The 19,989-nt window shown below is 43.4% G+C and overlaps 3 protein-coding genes across 5 annotated transcripts in view; 1 reads left to right on the top strand and 2 right to left on the bottom strand.

Annotated features, from left to right (window-relative positions):
• The window catches only part of zgc:195001 (uncharacterized protein LOC567531 homolog), a 7,523-nt gene extending 6,979 nt beyond the window's left edge, over positions 1-544 (bottom strand). Inside the window, exon 1 of the mRNA XM_058373971.1 lies at positions 440-544. Coding sequence (XP_058229954.1) covers positions 440-485 — 46 coding nt within the window. The 5' untranslated portion in view covers positions 486-544. The remainder of the gene's footprint in view (positions 1-439) is intronic.
• A 6,525-nt stretch (positions 545-7,069) lies between these two features.
• On the bottom strand, positions 7,070-13,631 carry emc10 (ER membrane protein complex subunit 10). Of its 3 annotated transcripts, XM_058376414.1 has the most exons (8): positions 13,497-13,613; positions 12,194-12,260; positions 11,851-11,963; positions 11,096-11,197; positions 10,818-11,002; positions 10,303-10,393; positions 9,529-9,625; positions 7,070-7,361 (listed from the first exon to the last, which is right to left on the bottom strand). In XM_058376414.1, the coding sequence occupies exons 1-7, from the start codon at positions 13,590-13,592 to the stop codon at positions 9,542-9,544; spliced, it is 738 nt and encodes a 245-aa protein (XP_058232397.1). In that variant the 5' UTR covers positions 13,593-13,613; the 3' UTR covers positions 7,070-7,361; positions 9,529-9,541. The 3 variants fall into 3 exon arrangements, with proteins under 3 accessions (XP_058232397.1, XP_058232406.1, XP_058232388.1); XM_058376423.1 differs by lacking the exon at positions 9,529-9,625 and having other exon boundaries at positions 13,560-13,631; XM_058376405.1 differs by lacking the exon at positions 9,529-9,625 and having other exon boundaries at positions 13,497-13,627.
• A 4,191-nt stretch (positions 13,632-17,822) lies between these two features.
• The window catches only part of mybpc2a (myosin binding protein Ca), a 42,540-nt gene continuing 40,373 nt past the window's right edge, over positions 17,823-19,989 (top strand). The window contains exon 1 of the mRNA XM_058405805.1: positions 17,823-17,921. Coding sequence (XP_058261788.1) covers positions 17,900-17,921 — 22 coding nt within the window. The 5' untranslated portion in view covers positions 17,823-17,899. The remainder of the gene's footprint in view (positions 17,922-19,989) is intronic.

Here is a 19,989-nt window from a genome sequence, read left to right as displayed (position 1 = left end):
GAGAGCAAGATAACAAGAGAGTGCATGTGAGAGAGAGAGAGAGAGAGAGAGAGAGAGAGAGAGAGAGAGACAGACAGAGAGCAAGATGACGAGAGAGCACACGAAAGAGAGAGAGAGAGAGAGAGAGAGAGAGAGACAAAGACCGAGAGAGAGAGAGAGAGACAGAGAGAGACAGACAGAGAGCAAGATGACGAGAGAGCACACGAAAGAGAGAGAGAGAGAGAGAGAGAGAGAGAGAGACAAAGACCGAGAGAGAGAGAGAGAGACAGAGAGAGACAGACAGAGAGCAAGATGACGAGAGAGCACACGAAAGAGAGAGAGAGAGAGAGAGAGAGAGAGACAAAGACCGAGAGAGAGAGAGAGAGAGAGAGAGAGAGCAAGATAACAAGAGAGCGCATGTGAGAGAGAGAGAGAGAGAGAGAGAGAGAGAGAGACGTACCTGTTTTCTTCAGTTCAGGCATGACTCCGTTGGAGCTGATGGACATGATGGTGGTTCTGCGAGTGAAGATCTGATCTGCTTCACACACATCAACACCACGCTCTTATTCCCTCAACCAAAAAAAAAAGGGAGGGGATTGCAGTGTGATTGCAGGGGGTGTGGGGGGTGTGGGGGGGTGTAGGGGGTGTATACATTACATTTAATCCTCTCATGTCGTTTAAAAAAAGAGAAACAAGTCTCTTAAAAAGCCCACCTGAAATCGAACCATCACTTTAAATTCTTTTCATTTGGCACTGGATGCTAATGTGGCTAACAAGCAATGGAAGTCTATAGCTACCAGTTTAGCGCACATGCCAAGTGTGATGGAGTCTGGAGGTTCACACGTTTATAACCTCCATTACACGACCTGCTGGAGTGGACACACTGACCTAATGAGATACAGCAGGCAACCTTCCAGAACAAACACAAGCACCAAGCAGAAGTACAAAGTCAGTCATGGTTTAATTATTCAAATAAATCCTAAGTTTAAAGAATGAACTCTTCTCTGTTTCTCTGGCTGATCTCCTCACTCACTAGATGTTCTTCAACAGACAAAAACACCTAGTGGGTAAATGTTATCACCACCACCACAAACACCACCACCACCACCACCTTCATCACCACAAACACCACCACCACCACCTTCATCACCACAAACACCACCACCCCCTTCATCACCACATACACCACCACCACCACCACCTTCATCACCACAAACACCACCACCACCACCTTCATCACCACACACACCACCACCACCTTCATCACACCACAACCACCACCACCACCACCACCCACCACCACAAACACCACCACCACCACCACAAACACCACCACCACAAACACCACCACCACAAACACCACCACCACCACAAACACCACCACCACCACAAACACCACCACCACCACCTTCATCACCACAAACACCACCACCACCTTCATCACCACAAACACCACCACCACCTTCATCACCACAAACACCACCACCACCACCTTCATCACCACAAACACCACCACCACCACCACCACCTTCATCACCACAAACACCACCACCACCACCTTCATCACCACAAACACCACCACCACCACCTTCATCACCACAAACACCACCACCACCACCACCACCTTCATCACCACAAACACCACCACCACCACCTTCATCACCACAAACACCACCACCACCACCTTCATCACCACAAACACCACCACCACCACCACCACCTTCATCACCACAAACACCACCACCACCTTCATCACCACAAACACCACCACCACCACAAACACCACCACCACCACCACCTTCATCACCACAAACACCACCACCACCACCTTCATCACCACAAACACCACCACCACCTTCATCACCACAAACACCACCACCACAAACACCACCACCACCACCTTCATCACCACAAACACCACCACCACCTTCATCACCACAAACACCACCACCACCACCACCACCTTCATCACCACAAACACCACCACCTTCATCACCACAAACACCACCACCACCTTCATCACCACAAACACCACCACCACAAACACCACCACCACCACCTTCATCACCACAAACACCACCACCACCACAAACACCACCACCACCACCTTCATCACCACAAACACCACCACCACCTTCATCACCACAAACACCACCACCACCACCTTCATCACCACAAACACCACCACCACCTTCATCACCACAAACACCACCACCTTCATCACCACAAACACCACCACCACCTTCATCACCACAAACACCACCACCACCTTCATCACCACAAACAAACACCACCACCACCACCTTCATCACCACAAACACCACCACCACAAACACCACCACCACCACCACCTTCATCACCACAAACACCACCACCACCTTCATCACCACAAACACCACCACCACCACCACCACAAACACCACCTTCATCACCACAAACACCACCACCATCTTCATCACCACAAACACCACCACCACCTTCATCACCACAAACACCACCACAAACACCACCACCTTCATCACCACAAACACCACCACCACCTTCATCACCACAAACACCACCACCACCACCACAAACACCACCACCACCTTCATCACCACAAACACCAACACCACCACCTTCATCACCACAAACACCAACACCACCACCACCACCTTCATCACCACAGCTAACACCACCACCACCTTCATCACCACAGCTAACACCACCACCACCTTCATCACCACAGCTAACACCACCACCACCTTCATCACCACAAACACCACCACCACCACCTTCATCACCACAAACACCACCACCACCACCTTCATCACCACAAACACCACCACCACCTTCATCACCACAAACACCACCACCACCACCTTCATCACCACAAACACCACCACCACCTTCATCACCACAAACACCACCACCACCTTCATCACCACAAACACCACCACCACCACAAACACCACCACCTTCATCACCACAGCTAACACCACCACCACCTTCATCACCACAGCTAACACCACCACCACCTTCACCACAGCTAACACCACCACCACCTTCATCACCACAAACACCACCACCACCACCTTCATCACCACAGCCAACACCACCACCACCACCACCTTCATCACCACAAACACCACCACCACCTTCATCACCACAACCACCACCTTCATCACCACAGCCAACACCAACACCACCACCACCACCTTCATCACCACAAACAACACCACCACCACCACCTTCATCACCACAAACACCACCACCACCTTCATCACCACAGCCAACACCACCACCACCTTCATCACCACAAACACCACCACCACCACCTTCATCACCACAAACACCACCACCACCACCTTCATCACCACAGCCAACACCACCACCACCTTCATCACCACAAACACCACCACCACCACCTTCATCACCACAAACACCACCACCACCACCTTCATCACCACAGCCAACACCACCACCACCTTCACCACCACAAACACCACCACCACCTTCATCACCACAAACACCACCACCACCACCTTCATCACCACAGCCAACACCACCACCACCACCACCTTCATCACCACAAACACCACCACTACATTCATCACCACAGCCAACACCACCACCACCACCTTCATCACCACAGCCACCACCATCTTCATCACCACAGCCAACACCCCCACCACCTTCATCACCACAGCCAACACCCCCACCACCTTCATCACCACAGCTAACACCACCACCACCACCTTCATCACCACAGCCAACACCACCACCACCTTCATCACCACAGCCAACACCACCACCATCTTCATCACCACAGCCAACACCACCACCACCTTCATCACCACAGCCAACACCACCACCACCACCTTCATCACCACAGCCAACACCACCACCACCTTCATCACCACAGCTAACACCACCACCACCTTCATCACCACAGCCAACACCACCACCATCACCACAGCCAACAGCACCACCACCTTCATCACCACAGCCAACAGCACCACCACCACCACCTTCATCACCACGGCCAACACCACCACCACCTTCATCACCACAGCCAACACCACCACCACCTTCATCACCACAGCCAACACCACCTTCATCACCACAGCCAACACCACCACCACCATCACCACAGCCAACACCACCACCACCACCTTCATCACCACAGCCAACACCACCACCACCTTCATCACCACAGCTAACACCACCACCACCATCTTCATCACCACAGCCAACACCACCACCACCACCTTCATCACCACCACCACCTTCATCACCACAGCCACCACCACCTTCATCACCACAGCCAACACCACCACCACCTTCATCACCACAGCCAACACCACCTTCATCACCACAGCCAACACCACCACCACCATCACCACAGCCAACACCACCACCACCACCTTCATCACCACAGCCAACACCACCACCACCTTCATCACCACAGCTAACACCACCACCACCATCTTCATCACCACAGCCAACACCACCACCACCACCTTCATCACCACCACCACCTTCATCACCACAGCCACCACCACCTTCATCACCACAGCCAACACCACCACCACCACCTTCATCACCACAGCCAACACCACCACCACCACCTTCATCACCACAGCTAACACCACCACCACCACCTTCATCACCACAGCCAACAACACCACCACCACCTTCATCACCACAGCTAACACCACCACCACCATCTTCATCACCACAGCTAACACCACCACCACCATCTTCATCACCACAGACAACACCACCACCACCACCACCATCTTCATCACCACAGCCAACACCACCACCACCTTCATCACCACAGCTAACACCACCACCACCATCTTCATCACCACAGCCAACACCAACACCATCACCACAGCCAACACCACCACCACCTTCATCACCACAGCCAACAGCACCACCACCACCACCTTCATCACCACAGCCAACAGCACCACCACCACCACCTTCATCACCACGGCCAACACTTCCACCACCTTCATCACCACAGCCAACACCACCACCACCTTCATCACCACAGCAAACACCACCACCACCTTCATCACCACAGCCGACACCACCACCACCACCTTCATCACCACAGCAAACACCACCACCACCTTCATCACCACAGCCAACACCACCACTACCACCACCTTCATCACCACAGCCAACACCACCACCACCTTCATCACCACAGCCAACAACACCACCACCATCTTCATCACCATAGCCAACACCACCACCACCATCTTCATCACCACAGCCAACACTGCCACCATCATCACCACCATTGTCAACTCTACCACCACCACCATCTTCATCACCACAGCCAACACCACCACCACCATTATCATTTCACCATCATCACCATCACCAAGACCACCATCACTACCATCACCATCTCCAAGACCACCATCACCCCTACTACCATCACCAAGACCACCATTGTCACCTTTACCACCACCACAATCACTATCATCACCATCCCCATCGCCACCATCACCACCACCGTCACCAACACCATCAACACTACCAACACCATCAGCATCATAACCATCATCATGGTTTATTTATTTTCCACAGAAATGTTTGTATCTTCAAAGTAAATGTTGATCTCAAACCCATTTCTGCTCTCTGAGATGTTCTGAGATGTTTGTTCATCTAAAAAGCAGCTCAAATTTCATCTTCAGCCAGTAAAACACTGTGTACGGTTCACCATCATCACCACCATTGTCACCTTTACCACCACCACAATCATCATCATCACTTCTAACACCACCACAACAATCACTATCATCACCATTACCACCACCATCAACACTACCAACACCATCAGCATCATAACCATCATCACGGTTTATTTATTTTCCACAGACATGTTTGTATCTTCAAAGTAAATGTTGATCTCAAACCCATTTCTGCTCTCTGAGATGTTCTGAGATGTTTGTTCATCTAAAAAGCAGCTCAAATTTCATCTTCAGCCAATGAAACATTGTGTACGGTTCTCCAACAGAGGGAAAAACACACATCTAAAACACACCGACTCATTTTAGATCAGACTCACAGACACATCACTCAGGTCTTTATACTCCAACACACACACACACACACACGGCTGGAATAGGTGGTGAAAAGTTCCGGTTATTAATAACTCCATGAAGAATGGATTATTTTTTAACACCACAGGAGTAAACTCTGATTCTGGAGAGAGATTACACACAAACACCAGCTGTTCCCCCGCAGCAGCAGCAGTGTGGGGGTCAGGGAGGGAATCCGGGTGAGTTTAACACATTTGATGTCCAGCCAAACCCCCTGCTGCCTTTTTCTGGGAAGGACTGTGTGGTGTCCTGAATCTGAGATATACACACACGCGCACACACAATTCTTGCTTCTCATCTCTTGCTCAGCCGCTTTCTTTCTTTCCATTATACGTGAATGTTCCCGTTATTCTCCGCAGCGTAATTCAATCACAATGCTTCCATGGAAGTCCGGAACATCACGAAGCCGAAGATCAACCCGACACCGAGGGTGATGTTGGAAACACCTCCGCTGCCAACACGTCCATCTTCTCGTTCTGTCTGAAATCCCCTGCAAATAAACCCTCACACCTTCAACCACATTCATGTCGTAGCGCGGAGATGCCGCTACTCATCCCACGCTGAACCGCGTATCCGTGAGAGATCACACCGACAGGAATTTCCTACTGACAGACAGATGGATGGACGGACAGACGGCAAAAATCTGACCCGGCCAGAACAGGGGGCTGAACATGTAAGCACCATCTCGCTGTGACAAACGGAGATATTTCAGACGCATGACCTCGCGGTGACCTCTACACCGACCGCGACACTCGATCGCCGCCGTTTAGTCGCAGTTTTCGCCTCTCTCTGTGAGCATTACCTTATATGGAGTTTTGTAGGAGGGGCTAAATAAGGAAGTATGTTTATAAACATGTTAAGATCGAAAACATTCCCTACCTACTGCAGTGCATCGTGGGATTGAACGGATGCCACAAATTTTTTTTTCCTAGCATGTCTGTGACGCCAATACACAGCGTTATTGATCCAGGTCTCCAACACTCAGATGATTTCCTGCACATTTTATTCAATAATTCAGTAAAAAAAAACAAAAACAAAGACAGTTTTAAACTTCTTCAGTGTTAGCTTCTTAGTTTATTAGCATGTGGATCCTGTTCCGTTCATTTATCATTTCTTAAGTTATTATGTACACTTTATAAACCAATAACAGAAGAGTTGCAGTTGCCGTGGAGATCATCGCCCGCCCCCATTGGCTGCACCACCGCTAGCTCCGCCTCCAGACTGATCCTGCGCTCCGGACATCATGAGGAAGAGGACGAGAGGGACAATGTACATCCACTAACCGGGAGAAAGAAGAGAGACACGGACAGAATTAGCGCTCTGAGAGGAAAAGATGAAAGGTTAATTGTTAAACCCTCGTTAATTAGCAGAGCGATCTAGCGAGAGATTTGATTAATCAGGTGACGTTTCTTCGCAGGACACCTTCAGTTTCATCCCCACAGTGTTTGAGATCACACCGGACACTGTTAGCAATACTCTGGCTCCACCCCCATATAATGAACTCGTTGCTATGGCTACGTTTCGCTTTCGGTGATGTGAACATGCAGGCGGAGCATCAACACCTATTCATGATGCCTTGAGATTCATACTTACAGCATAAATGAAATACCCGAATCGGCCAATCAGAAATGTTTGAGAGAAATATTTACATCCTGTTCTCCAAAACACTCCTAAAGTATTTATTATAGACATTATTAAAGAAACAGTGGCGATGGAACTGAAGGTGAATTAAGGAGAGTGAGAGAGGTTCAGAGTCATTTAAATTGTGTCAGAATCGATTACTGAGTCAATAAGAGAGTCGTTCAGAGAGTCGTTTAGAGTCAAGATTTGTTTAGAGAGTTTTTCGGAGTCAATAAAGTCTTGTTCAAAGGTTTTTAGAGATAATTACAGAGTTGTACCAAGAGTTGATAACAAAGTTGCTCAAAGAGCTTTACAGAGTCGATTACAGAGACATTCAGAGAGTCGACAGGGGAGTCATTCAGCGAGTCCTTCAAAGACTGTTTCAGAGAGTCTAACACAGAGTTGACCAGAAGAGTCAGACAACAAAGTCAAAGTCATTGAGAGAGTCATTGAGAGAGTCAATCAGGGAGTCATTCAGAGAGTCAATCAGGGAGTCATATAGGGAGTCATTCAGAGAGTCAATCAGGGAGTCATATAGGGAGTCATTCAGAGAGTCGATGAGAGAGTCGACCAGGGAGTCACATTCAGAGAGTCGATCCGAGAGTCAATCAGAGAGTCGATCAGAGAGTCAATTAGGGAGTCATTCAGGGAGTCGATGAGGGAGTCATTCAGTCTTAGGAACAGCTCTGATTTCATGTGCTTGATTTAATTAGACATGTGAGTATGAGTGTAAGTGCTCTGTGATTTCCAGATCCTTCATTTTACTCCGTTCAGTGTGCAGTTCAATTAATCATCCCACACACACACACACACACACACACACAGGGCGCCTTTCCACTGGACACTGTGGCTCAGCAAATCACCCATAATCCCCCACACCATCCTCGTAACTATCTGAATCCTGAGCCGAGCGGGGATGTGTGGGTGGAGCTAAAAGACACACAGAAACCAACTCTACTTCCACAACACACACACACACACACACACACACACACACACACGCGCACAGAATTCTTGGTCTTCAATTTTTGCCGAGCCGCTGTGTTTTGTGGACAAACGCTTAAAAAGTGACTGAATCTCACTCACACTTACTTACACACACACACAATTATGGTTAAAAAAATTCTGAGTCCACTCCCAAGATCTGATCTTATTTCATCTGTTATTTACTGACTGAATAAAAAACTTGCTTTTTTAAACATTTGAAATAAAATCTTTTTAACTGGAAGTTTTTAACACCCTCTGTTTTGGTATTTCTAGTTTTTATTCTAGATTTCATTCTTTTGATAGTAGAATTTTTATTTTAGCTTTACTATGGAATTGAAAAGTACTTTATAAATAAAGTTTATTATTATTATTATTATGCTAATTAATCTCTATGTATTACTGAATAAAGAACAAAAATGGACAATAATAATAATAATAATTATTACTTAATTACTATGTATTCTTAAATAATAAATATTATTATATTAAAAAAGTGCTTCATTTCCAGCTGTTTTAGTCCTTCAGAGTCCTTTTACGAAATTGTGCAGCTGTTTATCTGTTCTGACCGGTGGGCGGAGCTAAGTTCTGGGCCAGAATCTTCTAGAAAAATATAGAGAGAGTCTTTATGTAAAGACAGGTGAGATCTTCTGCATGGAAAACATTCAGGATATTGCTCTCTGTGTGTTCATCACAGAGCTACAAACAGGTCTGAAAATGACATACTGCACCTTTAACAACATGTGAGGAGATAAAATCAGCTCTTTGTTTTTTTAACAGTGCACTCAGACTTTTTTGTGTCCAGAAAAAAGTGGACAGTGTGTGTGAGGGACTGCGGTACTTGGCTGTGTGAATCACTGCTCTCTGGCTCCCCCTGCTGGGGGCTGTGCTGAACTGGTGGCCATGAGGAACACTGCACCTCCTAGAATCAAATACCACTGAAACACACACACCAGCACAGAATCAACACACACACACACACACACATGCACACACATGCGCACACACTTGTATAAATATAGATACACACTTAACCATTTACACACAAACAAACCCTGCAGTGATTCACCTGTTTCGATTCTGATTCTCAGGATTCGGTTATGATTCTGTAAGATTCGCTCACACGTTTTAGTCTCAGTGCAGCGGTCAGTCTGTTAGTTAACTGTTGGTTAACTTTTCCTGCCCTACATGAGCGCTTGTTTAAGGATTCTTCTCCAAACTTAATTTCTCGCAGCAGTTCTTTTGAACCTTGCCAAAAAAATCTTCAATCAATAAAAGACTGATGCAGAACCTTTGAAGAAAGCATGATGGTATACATCACAGAGACGATTATTTCAGCCCACCTCTAGTAGCCAACCAATCAGAAACACTCTCCTGCATGAACAGGAAGTGCCACCTCCTCCATCCATGCTGGAGATGTGAGGAAGGAGCTAGCAGTCAGCTAGCAGTTATAATGTTTGCATTAGAGTTCCAGTAACCATTAACGCTCACGTGAATAACGGCAGAATAAACGATGACACGTCCTGTGAGCCCGTGGTCACTTCGCCGCTCGTTACACATGAGGGCGGTGTTGACATCACGCTCTCTCAACACGTTTTTAAATCCGAACACTCACGTATTTAGCGAAGAAGGACTTCTGCTCCTGGGTTTTTCCTTTCTTGTCCTGTTCCTGCTCCATCCTTTCGATAAACAGAGCCGTCTCGGGGCTGGAGGACGGAAAAACAACACAGTTTGGAGGTGAAACAATAATTAACTTCATCACGATCATTTCTCACGGCTGCTGTCCAAACATTCTGACTGCTCATAAATAATGTTCTTATTTTTGTTATATTTTGGTTATGTTCTGATTTAGAACAAGCGATGAGTGAGTGATAAGGGTGTGGCGATACGACAAAAAGATCACATCATGATATTTTAGGACATTTCTATGACACATGATATATCAGAGTGCTAACAAACTGTAAATGACTTCCTGTAAAAGAAAACAAGCTTTCAAATAAAACACTGAAAAACATTTATTCGTTTAGGATCAGATCAAAATCACTACTCTCCTCTGATATCTGATCTGGTCTTATTTCTCGTATCAGCCCCTGTGTGTGTGTGTGTGTGTGTGTGTGTGTGTTTCCTCACGCCGGTGCGTTGACTGGAGCCATGACACTGATGGTGGTGTTGAACGTTTCCAGGTCCACGTCCTCCTCAACCTCAGCTCCGCGACACGCCCCAGGCACGGTCACTATGGAGATACCGATGACCGAGCCGCTGACGTCGGTGTGCAGCGTGATGACATCACTCAGGTGTGACTCCACCAGAGAGCACTGAAACAGGAAATGAGGAAACAACGCAGGAAATGAAGCGGCGCTGCACACCTGCACTGAGCGGCACACGATTTAAAAACTCCTCCCACTTACGGCTCTGACGAAGGCACTCAGGTGACCATCTGTCTGTCTGTCTGACTGCGGAGACACCCGGGGAACTCGGACCCTGTACAGACCGTCTACAGCCGCTACGTCCTGATCACACACACACACACACACACACAACTGAAGCATGGTGCACTGTAGGAATGTTTTTGAAAATGTTGATATAACATTTTGTAGTGTGTGTGTGTGTGTGTGTGTGTAGTGACAGAGTGGGGAGTGAGTGTGCGTGTGTAGTATGTATAGTGAAAGAGTGGGTAGTGAGTGTGTGTGTTTATGTGTGTGTAGTTAGTGTGTGCGGTGTGCATTTAATGTAGTGTTTATGTGTGTAGTGAGAGAGAGAGTGTGTAGTGTGTGTGTGTCTGGTTATAGTGAGTATGTGCGTTTATGTGTGTGTAGAGAGAGTGTGTGTGTGAGTGTAAAGACAGTGTGTGTAGTTTGTGTGTGTAGTTTATGCGTCTGTAGTTTATGTAGTGTGTTTGTGTAGTATAATTGTGTATGTAGAGACTGTGTGTTTGTGTGTGTGTAGTTACTGTAGAGAGTTTGTGTTTATGTGTGTGTAGTGTGTGTGTGTTTATGTGTGTGTGAGTTTGTGTGTGTGAGAGTTTGTGTGTGTAGTTACTGTAGAGAGTTTGTGTTTATGTGTGTGTAGTGTGTGTGTGTTTATGTGTGTGTGAGTTTGTGTGTGTGTTTATGTGTGTGTGAGTTTGTGTGTGTGTAGTGTGTGTAGAGTTTATCTGTGGGACCTTCAGTAGACTCCTGTCCTTGTGTGAGAGCTCGGTCTGGGTCAGAGCAGCACTGTTCTCTCTCCCGGCCTTCAGATGAATCGTACCACGAGTCCTGAACCTGGGCGTGTCGTCTGAGGGGACAACAAACAAACCTACATCACTGTGTGTGTGTGTAACTTATGAAATCTGCATCTGCACAATGAGTAATGTGAAGTGTGTGTCCTCATGCACTGTGAGTTTAACTCCTCCTCCTCCTTCATCCCGAATCCTCTCACAGAGCTCAGAGGATGTGTTTATTTTCTCCCTCATGATATTTACCCAGAATCCTCCAGCTCATGTGTCTGTGTGGAAACTCACTCACCCACTTCAAAAGAGTGCTCCAGAGGCACAGAGAAGCCGGCCAGATCAGACTCCGCACCATCAGACCCCTGCACACACACAACCACACACACACACGGACACAACCACACCTTTTTTACTACCTCATCGTTTCCATAGTAATGGCTCTTTCACACGGACTGTCTCTCTGTCTTCCTGTCTCTCTCTCTCTCCAGTTGTCTCTTTGTCTGTCTGCCTGTCTTTCTTTCTTCATGTCTGCCTCTTTCTGTTTCTGTCTGTCTGTCTCCATCTCTCTCTCTATATGTCTGTCTTTCTATTTCTGTCTCTCTGCCTGTTTGTCTTTGTCTGTCTGTCTCTCTCTTTCTTTCTGTGTCTCTGTATGTCTGCCTGTCACTCCTTCTCTCTCTCTTTCTGCCTGTCTTTCTCTCTGTGTCTGTCTTTCATTCTGTCTGCCTCTTTCAGTTTCTTTGTATCTCTCTCACTCTACCTCTCTCTCTCTTTGTCTGTCTGTCTCTCATTCTCTTTGTGTTTGCCAGTCTGTCTCTCTCTCTCTTTCTTTGTCTATTCATCTGCCTGCCTGTCTTTCTTTCTGTCTGTCTGCCTCTTTTTGTTTCTTTGTCTGTCTGTCAGTCTCTCTGCCTCTCTCTCTTTATGTGTGTGTCTCTCTCTCTCTGCCTCTTTCTTTGTCTGTTGGTCTCTCTCTCTGTCTATCTGTCTGCCTTCCTGTCTGTCTGCCTCTTTCTGTTTCTTTGTCTGTCTGTCGGTCTCTCTGCCCCTCTCTCTCACTCTCTCTCCACAGAAAGACATGATAATAATGTAACAGAATAAACCCTCAGCACATCCACAGTAACTTTATAGCCTTTATAGTCAGCAGAAAGTTTCTGTCCAGGTGTCTAACTTGTTCAGTATAAACAGTATTAATAAAAATAACTGATATTGAGATGTTTTGTTTTATTTATTACACATGAAAGAACTGGTTTCCCAACATGGACGGTAACTATAAACGGATAAAAACTGTTATAAATGAAATGAAATCACGTGACCTGATTAACTGATTCACGTACAGTGACGTCACACCTATAATCCATGATCATAACGTTAATTAATAAAACAGCCATTAAAACGACGTTACGTGATATTTATAAAGATATCAGAAGTTATTTTCTCCCATAAAAATGCAGAATAAGAGAAGAGACGTAAATAAAGACGTTAAACCGTTAGCATTAGCCGATTAGCACACACTGACATCTCCACTTTCATTGATACATTTTGTAAACATACATGAAGATTTAACCCGCAGGTTATTTTATTAAACTCTCGCTCACCCTTCTGCCATTATTACAATCCACAAATCCTGTATAAAACCCTAAAACAGTCGTTAAAACTACCAGTGCAGAGGATAAACATCCCATCGGAGCCATTTTGCCGGTGCGTGCGCAGGAAATTACGTATCGCATTACTTCCTGAAGATCCCGGAAGTAGAGTTACCTTTATTATTATTATTATTATTATTATTATTATTATTATTATTATTATTATTAAACAGTACATACATCAAACCATTAAGACAATAAGACAAAACAATTATAAACATTAAGACAAGAAAGAAGAAAGAGAGAAAAAAATACAAGAATATACATACAGCCTTGCTGCCAGGATCAAGAGGATTTAATATACAAATAAATCTCAGGGAGACACAAAGGACGAATATAAAGATTTCAGTGCTTTCAAATGAACAGAACTTGGATAGTTTCCATATACTTATCTAAGTCCACTTTGAATAACGAAAACTTTAGTTTGTAAACAGTAAACAGTAAACACAAATGAATGATGTAATACTTCCCCATATTCTTTTTTGTATATTCCAAATAAAGCATATTTAAAACAAAAAGAAAAGTCACTTACAAAGTAAGTTTGAATAAACTTTAAAAAAATCTGAGCAGAATGTTTGTGTAAAGGTGCATCGCCGAGTCTTCCTCAGAGGAATGACAAAAAACAGCAATTCTCCTCAACATCTGACTTTTATTTTCTAAGAATATAAATTAGTTGGGTGACATCTGTGAATCAGTTTAAATGTTATTTCTTTTACTTTATTTGTAAGCAGATCCATACAAGGTCCATACTTTCTCCCAAGGTATACTCTCCACAATATCATTCCAATATGGTATTATATATGGAATTGTCGTTATCTCCCTCCGGAAGAGAGATCTGATTTTATAGTTATTTTTATGTTGGTCTGCAGAAAAGCACACATTTCCGATCACTGTGTCAGTTTATAAAGAGTAGGTACATGGCCATGGAAATGTAGCACCTTGCAACAGAAAAGACACACCAGAAAGAATGGCATTGTAAACAACGGCATATTCATCAGCAGATACAGGAATATTATATTTCTGTAAGAAATCTGAATAGTCTGCCATGTGACTGAAAAAGCTGACCGACTAAAAGAAGGTTGTTTCCGAATCAGCTGTTAAAGAAAAGTGATTTATTCTTTGTAAAGAACATCCTTATTATTCCATAAATAATATCTGTGTGTGTGTGTGTGTGTGTATTAAGCACCAGGCCAAGGGCATCTGCTTATGGAAATTAGGAAGTTTGACAGGGATCTTTGAAACATTATAATTACAGAGTAGGAGAAAATTCAGGGATAATATTCCAGAGTGAAGAGGGATTTTTAAGAAAATTCTTAAGACAATTAATTAATTAATTAATTAATTAATTAATTAATTAATTAATTAATTTTAAAATTATTGTTTAAGGTGGTAAAAATCTAAATAATCCAGTCCCCCCCTGTTGTATTCATTATTACTGATTTTCTAATATAGTGGGTTTAATTTTCATTTCATTTCATTGTCTGTACCGCAGACAATCTGATCTATCCTCGGGTCACGGGGGGCCTGTGCCTATCTCAGGCATTATCGGGCATCAAGGCAGGATACACCCTGGACAGAGTGCCAACCCATCGAAGAGCACATACACACACACACACACACACTCATTCATTCACTCAATCACACACTATGGGCAATTTAGAAGCATGTCTTTGGACTGTGGGAGGAAACCGGAGCACCCAGAGGAAACCCACCAAGCACAGGGAGAACATGCAAACTCCACACACACAGTGAGCAGGAGCGAGACTCGAACCCAGGATGAACGTGCTAACCACTAAGCCACCGTGTCGCCTTGGGTTTTATTTTTCCAAACAAAATTTTTTAACATGCTATCAACTCTTTTTAATATTTCTTTATCAAAATTCTCCCTCTGATTGATAAGTCTCTCTGCAACCATGAGTTGAGATTCCTTTGTGTTTTCATCATGAGAAGGTCAAAATTTAATTTACATCTTATTTTTTTTATCTTTATTAATTACAATTCCCAAGTGTGTAACTTGATCATTCACAGGAATGTTGCATATAGAGGGAACATCACAGCGTTCCACTGACATTAACTCACATTTGTTGATATTTGGACAGAGACCCGAAGCACCGAAGCACCGGTCACTCAGAAATAAAGTCATGTGGTCAGCCAGCTGGCTAATGATAATTTGTCTATGGTCAGTTGTGATACCTTGTAAATTACCACTGGAAACATGCAGAGCCAAAAATTGAGAGGCAATTAAGAATAAATGTGGAGATATGGGACAGCCTTGTCTAATCCATGTGAAAAACTGAATCTTGAGGTGAGGTTCAGAATTTTAATTTAATAGCACTATTGTTATTTCTGTATAATGTCCTAATGGCTCTACAGAAATCAACAACAAACCCAAATTTAGCAAGAGCTTAAAAATATGAACTTGTGCTCAAGTGAATCAAAGGCTTTATAAAAGTCTAAAATAAAAGCAGCAAGAAGTAGAGTTACCTGTGGAAAACAAAATAGCGGCTAAATCCAAAATGGCTGTCGTTTAAACAGAATTAATAAAATATTAAAAAATGAATTAAGAAAATTAATTTGCGATTATAATTTACGACTCAGCCTGAATATTTAGTTTGTAATTTTAGCACAGAAAGAAATCTGAAATAATAATCATGAGATTTTAATCCCAGAATCGGTCAGTTTTATTTTACTGGACATTAAATAATTTTTTATTATCTAATATTATAATATAATTATAGTTATTATTCATGACTATATTATTAAATTTTACTGTTTTAGATAATTAATATATAAATAATCTGCTATTCCATCAAGTGTTAGTGTGGATAATTTCATTTAAGCACATCTTTCTTTCTTTCTTTCTTTCTTTCTCTCTCTGTCTCTCTCTCTCAGTTTGTCTCTGTCTCTCTCCTTTTCTCTCTCTTTGTATGTCTGTCCATCTTTTTCTTCTTTCTGTCTGTCTGTCTCTCTTTTTATGTCTGTCTGTCTGTCTGTCTCTCTATATGTATGTCTGTCTGTCACTTTTTCTCTCTCCTTTCCTATCTGTCCATCTGTCACTCTTTCTCTGTCTGTCTGCCTGTCTCTCTCTTTGCCCCTTTGTCTATCTGTCTGTCTGTCTGTCTCTCTCTCCACAGAAAGACATGATAATAATAACTTTATAGCTACAGATAAAAAACAAAAGAGATGTAAGACCACGCATCAGTCACACTTCAGATCTGAAGAAGTTTCAGTTGAAGGTTTGTTGACGCTCATAAAGTCTTCATTCACATTTCCCACAATTCCACAGGAATACTGATCACCTCTTATCAGTGATTAAAGTTGTTGCTGTCTGACAGACGACTGGGTGATGATTTTTCATGTTATTTCTCAGTGCTTGGTGTCGTGTTCTCTCTAGCGCCATACACTTATTACTGCCCCTAGTGGACAAAACAGGAAGTGCAACAGTAACTTGCGTCCACTGGGGCAGCAGTCAAACAGGACAGCTCATATAACTAGACCGGGTTGCCAGGTTGGTGGGTTGCCATGTTGTTAACATTTACAAAAAGCCTGTTTTGTATCAAATAATTAGGAATTTAATCAAAAATATTTCTGCCAACAAAGAGAACATTAGAAATGGCGTCAATATCAAAAAAGAGAAATAAAGCCATCATGACATAATTTGCCAACTCCTACATTTTTTTTTGCCTAGTTTTACACTCATTTTTGCTAAAACCTGTTCCACACACACACACACACCTGCTGTATCGACTACAAGCTGTTAAGCTGAACTCACTGAACTCAGGATGACCGCATGCCCTCAAATCTTTTATGATCTGTCATCCTCAACATCACCAAAACTCTACGATCACCATCCTGCAGGTCACCAGACCACATGTCTGTTTCTGTTTGCAGGTCACGAACGCTTGTTCGACGATCCCGTCCCGCTCTGTCTGTTTCTCTGGTTGCTAAGCGACGCTGTCAGATGACAAACTGTCTTGTGTTCTGAAATGTCTGCACCTCTTAATGAGCCTGTCGCTACATCAATTAACATGTCCGCTAAGGGCCCTGACCTCCGTACGAATCACACAGGCAGCTCTGGGGTCAGTAATGTTATAATAAACCTCCTTCTTTCCTTCACTTCTCCGTCTCTCGTCTTTCACACCTTCTTTCCACGTACCCCGGATTATCTTCAGATCTCAAGTGACACTCTGTTCTGTCCCTCCCTTGGTCCTTCCCTCCCTCTCTCTCTCTCTCTCTCTCTTACACCCTCTTGCAGAATTCTTAATATATAAATGGACATGGGATCCAGACTGGACACATCCACTTAAAGGAAAAGGGAGAAGAGAGAAGAAGCGATAGACGGATGAAACAGGAACATGCCTGAACGCAAGCAGCCAGGTACGAGTGCCCACCTACTCTAACTGACCAGATGCAGGTGTAAACTCTGTATAAAAGTGTAGAGTAAATTAAATCAGCCTTTTTCTGGGTGGTATGTGATGATACTCAGAGACCTGACCCTCAACTGCAGGAGTTTGGAGGAGATTTTGGAATAATGACATCGTTACTCTCAGATCTGAATGCCACAATTATCATTGAACCTATAATATAAAAAAAAAAATTCTAGCTTTGTATTAGATGCTATTCATATTTATATTTACAAATTAATGTCCACAAGTTTACAAAATATTCTATACATGTATAAGACACAATAGTGATACTGTAAGATGTGATTATGTATTACATTTTTTATTTTTTTGGTGATAATTTTAGATTTTGATCAAACCTCCTGAACAAAATGGGTCCCAGGATGTTGCCTTGAGGAACTCCTTTTTATTTATTTATTTGTTTATTTACTTATTTATGTGTTTTTATTTATGTGTATTTATTTATTTATTTATTTATTTATTAATCGCAATTACAGAGAGACAGTTCAGTGTGGTTTAATTACAGAGAGACAGTTCAGTGTGTCTTCATTACAGAGAGACAGTTCAGTGTGTCTTCATTACAGAGAGACAGTTCAGTGTGTCTTCATTACAGAGAGACAGTTCAGTGTGGTTAATTACAGAGAGACAGTTCAGTGTGTCTTCATTACAGAGAGACAGTTCAGTGTGTCTTCATTACAGAGAGACAGTTCAGTGTGGTTAATTACAGAGAGACAGTTCAGTGTGGTTAATTACAGAGAGACAGTTCAGTGTGGTTAATTACAGAGAGACAGTTCAGTGTGTCTTCATTACAGAGAGACAGTTCAGTGTGGTTAATTACAGAGAGACAGTTCAGTGTGGTTAATTACAGAGAGACAGTTCAGTGTGGTTAATTACAGAGAGACAGTTCAGTGTGGTTAATTACAGAGAGACAGTTCAGTGTGGTTAATTACAGAGAGACAGTTCAGTGTGGTTAATTACAGAGAGACAGTTCAGTGTGGTTTAATTACAGAGAGACAGTTCAGTGTGTCTTCATTACAGAGAGACAGTTCAGTGTGGTTTAATTACAGAGAGACAGTTCAGTGTGGTTTAATTACAGAGAGACAGTTCAGTGTGGTTAATTACAGAGAGACAGTTCAGTGTGTCTTCATTACAGAGAGACAGTTCAGTGTGGTTTAATTACAGAGAGACAGTTCAGTGTGGTTTAATTACAGAGAGACAGTTCAGTGTGGTTAATTACAGAGAGACAGTTCAGTGTGGTTAATTACAGAGAGACAGTTCAGTGTGGTTAATTACAGAGAGACAGTTCAGTGTGGTTTAATTACAGAGAGACAGTTCAGTGTGTCTTCATTACAGAGAGACAGTTCAGTGTGGTTTAATTACAGAGAGACAGTTCAGTGTGGTTTAATTACAGAGAGACAGTTCAGTGTGGTTTAATTACAGAGAGACAGTTCAGTGTGGTTTAATTACAGAGAGACAGTTCAGTGTGGTTTAATTACAGAGAGACAGTTCAGTGTGTCTTCATTACAGAGAGACAGTTCAGTGTGGTTTAATTACAGAGAGACAGTTCAGTGTGGTTAATTACAGAGAGACAGTTCAGTGTGGTTAATTACAGAGAGACAGTTCAGTGTGGTTTAATTACAGAGAGACAGTTCAGTGTGGTTTAATTACAGAGAGACAGTTCAGTGTGGTTTAATTACAGAGAGACAGTTCAGTGTGGTTTAATTACAGAGAGACAGTTCAGTGTGGTTTAATTACAGAGAGACAGTTCAGTGTGGTTTAATTACAGAGAGACAGTTCAGTGTGGTTTAATTACAGAGAGACAGTTCAGTGTGGTTTAATTACAGAGAGACAGTTCAGTGTGGTTTAATTACAGAGAGACAGTTCAGTATGGTTTAATTAATTAATTAAGTACCTGAGTATCTCATTACCATAAAATGTTGATGATGTCTGTTTACTGGCTCTGGATTGTAATCTAAAGTTAAACTGCACAGTGATTCAGAATAAAACACCAAAACTAATCCCTGATTATCCGGATCATGAGG

Source organism: Hemibagrus wyckioides, linkage group LG02, assembly GCF_019097595.1.
Source record: "Hemibagrus wyckioides isolate EC202008001 linkage group LG02, SWU_Hwy_1.0, whole genome shotgun sequence".
Taxonomy (NCBI): domain Eukaryota; kingdom Metazoa; phylum Chordata; class Actinopteri; order Siluriformes; family Bagridae; genus Hemibagrus; species Hemibagrus wyckioides.
The sequence above is the reverse complement of the archived record's forward strand: the minus strand, read 5'-3'. Positions and strand labels throughout refer to the sequence as shown.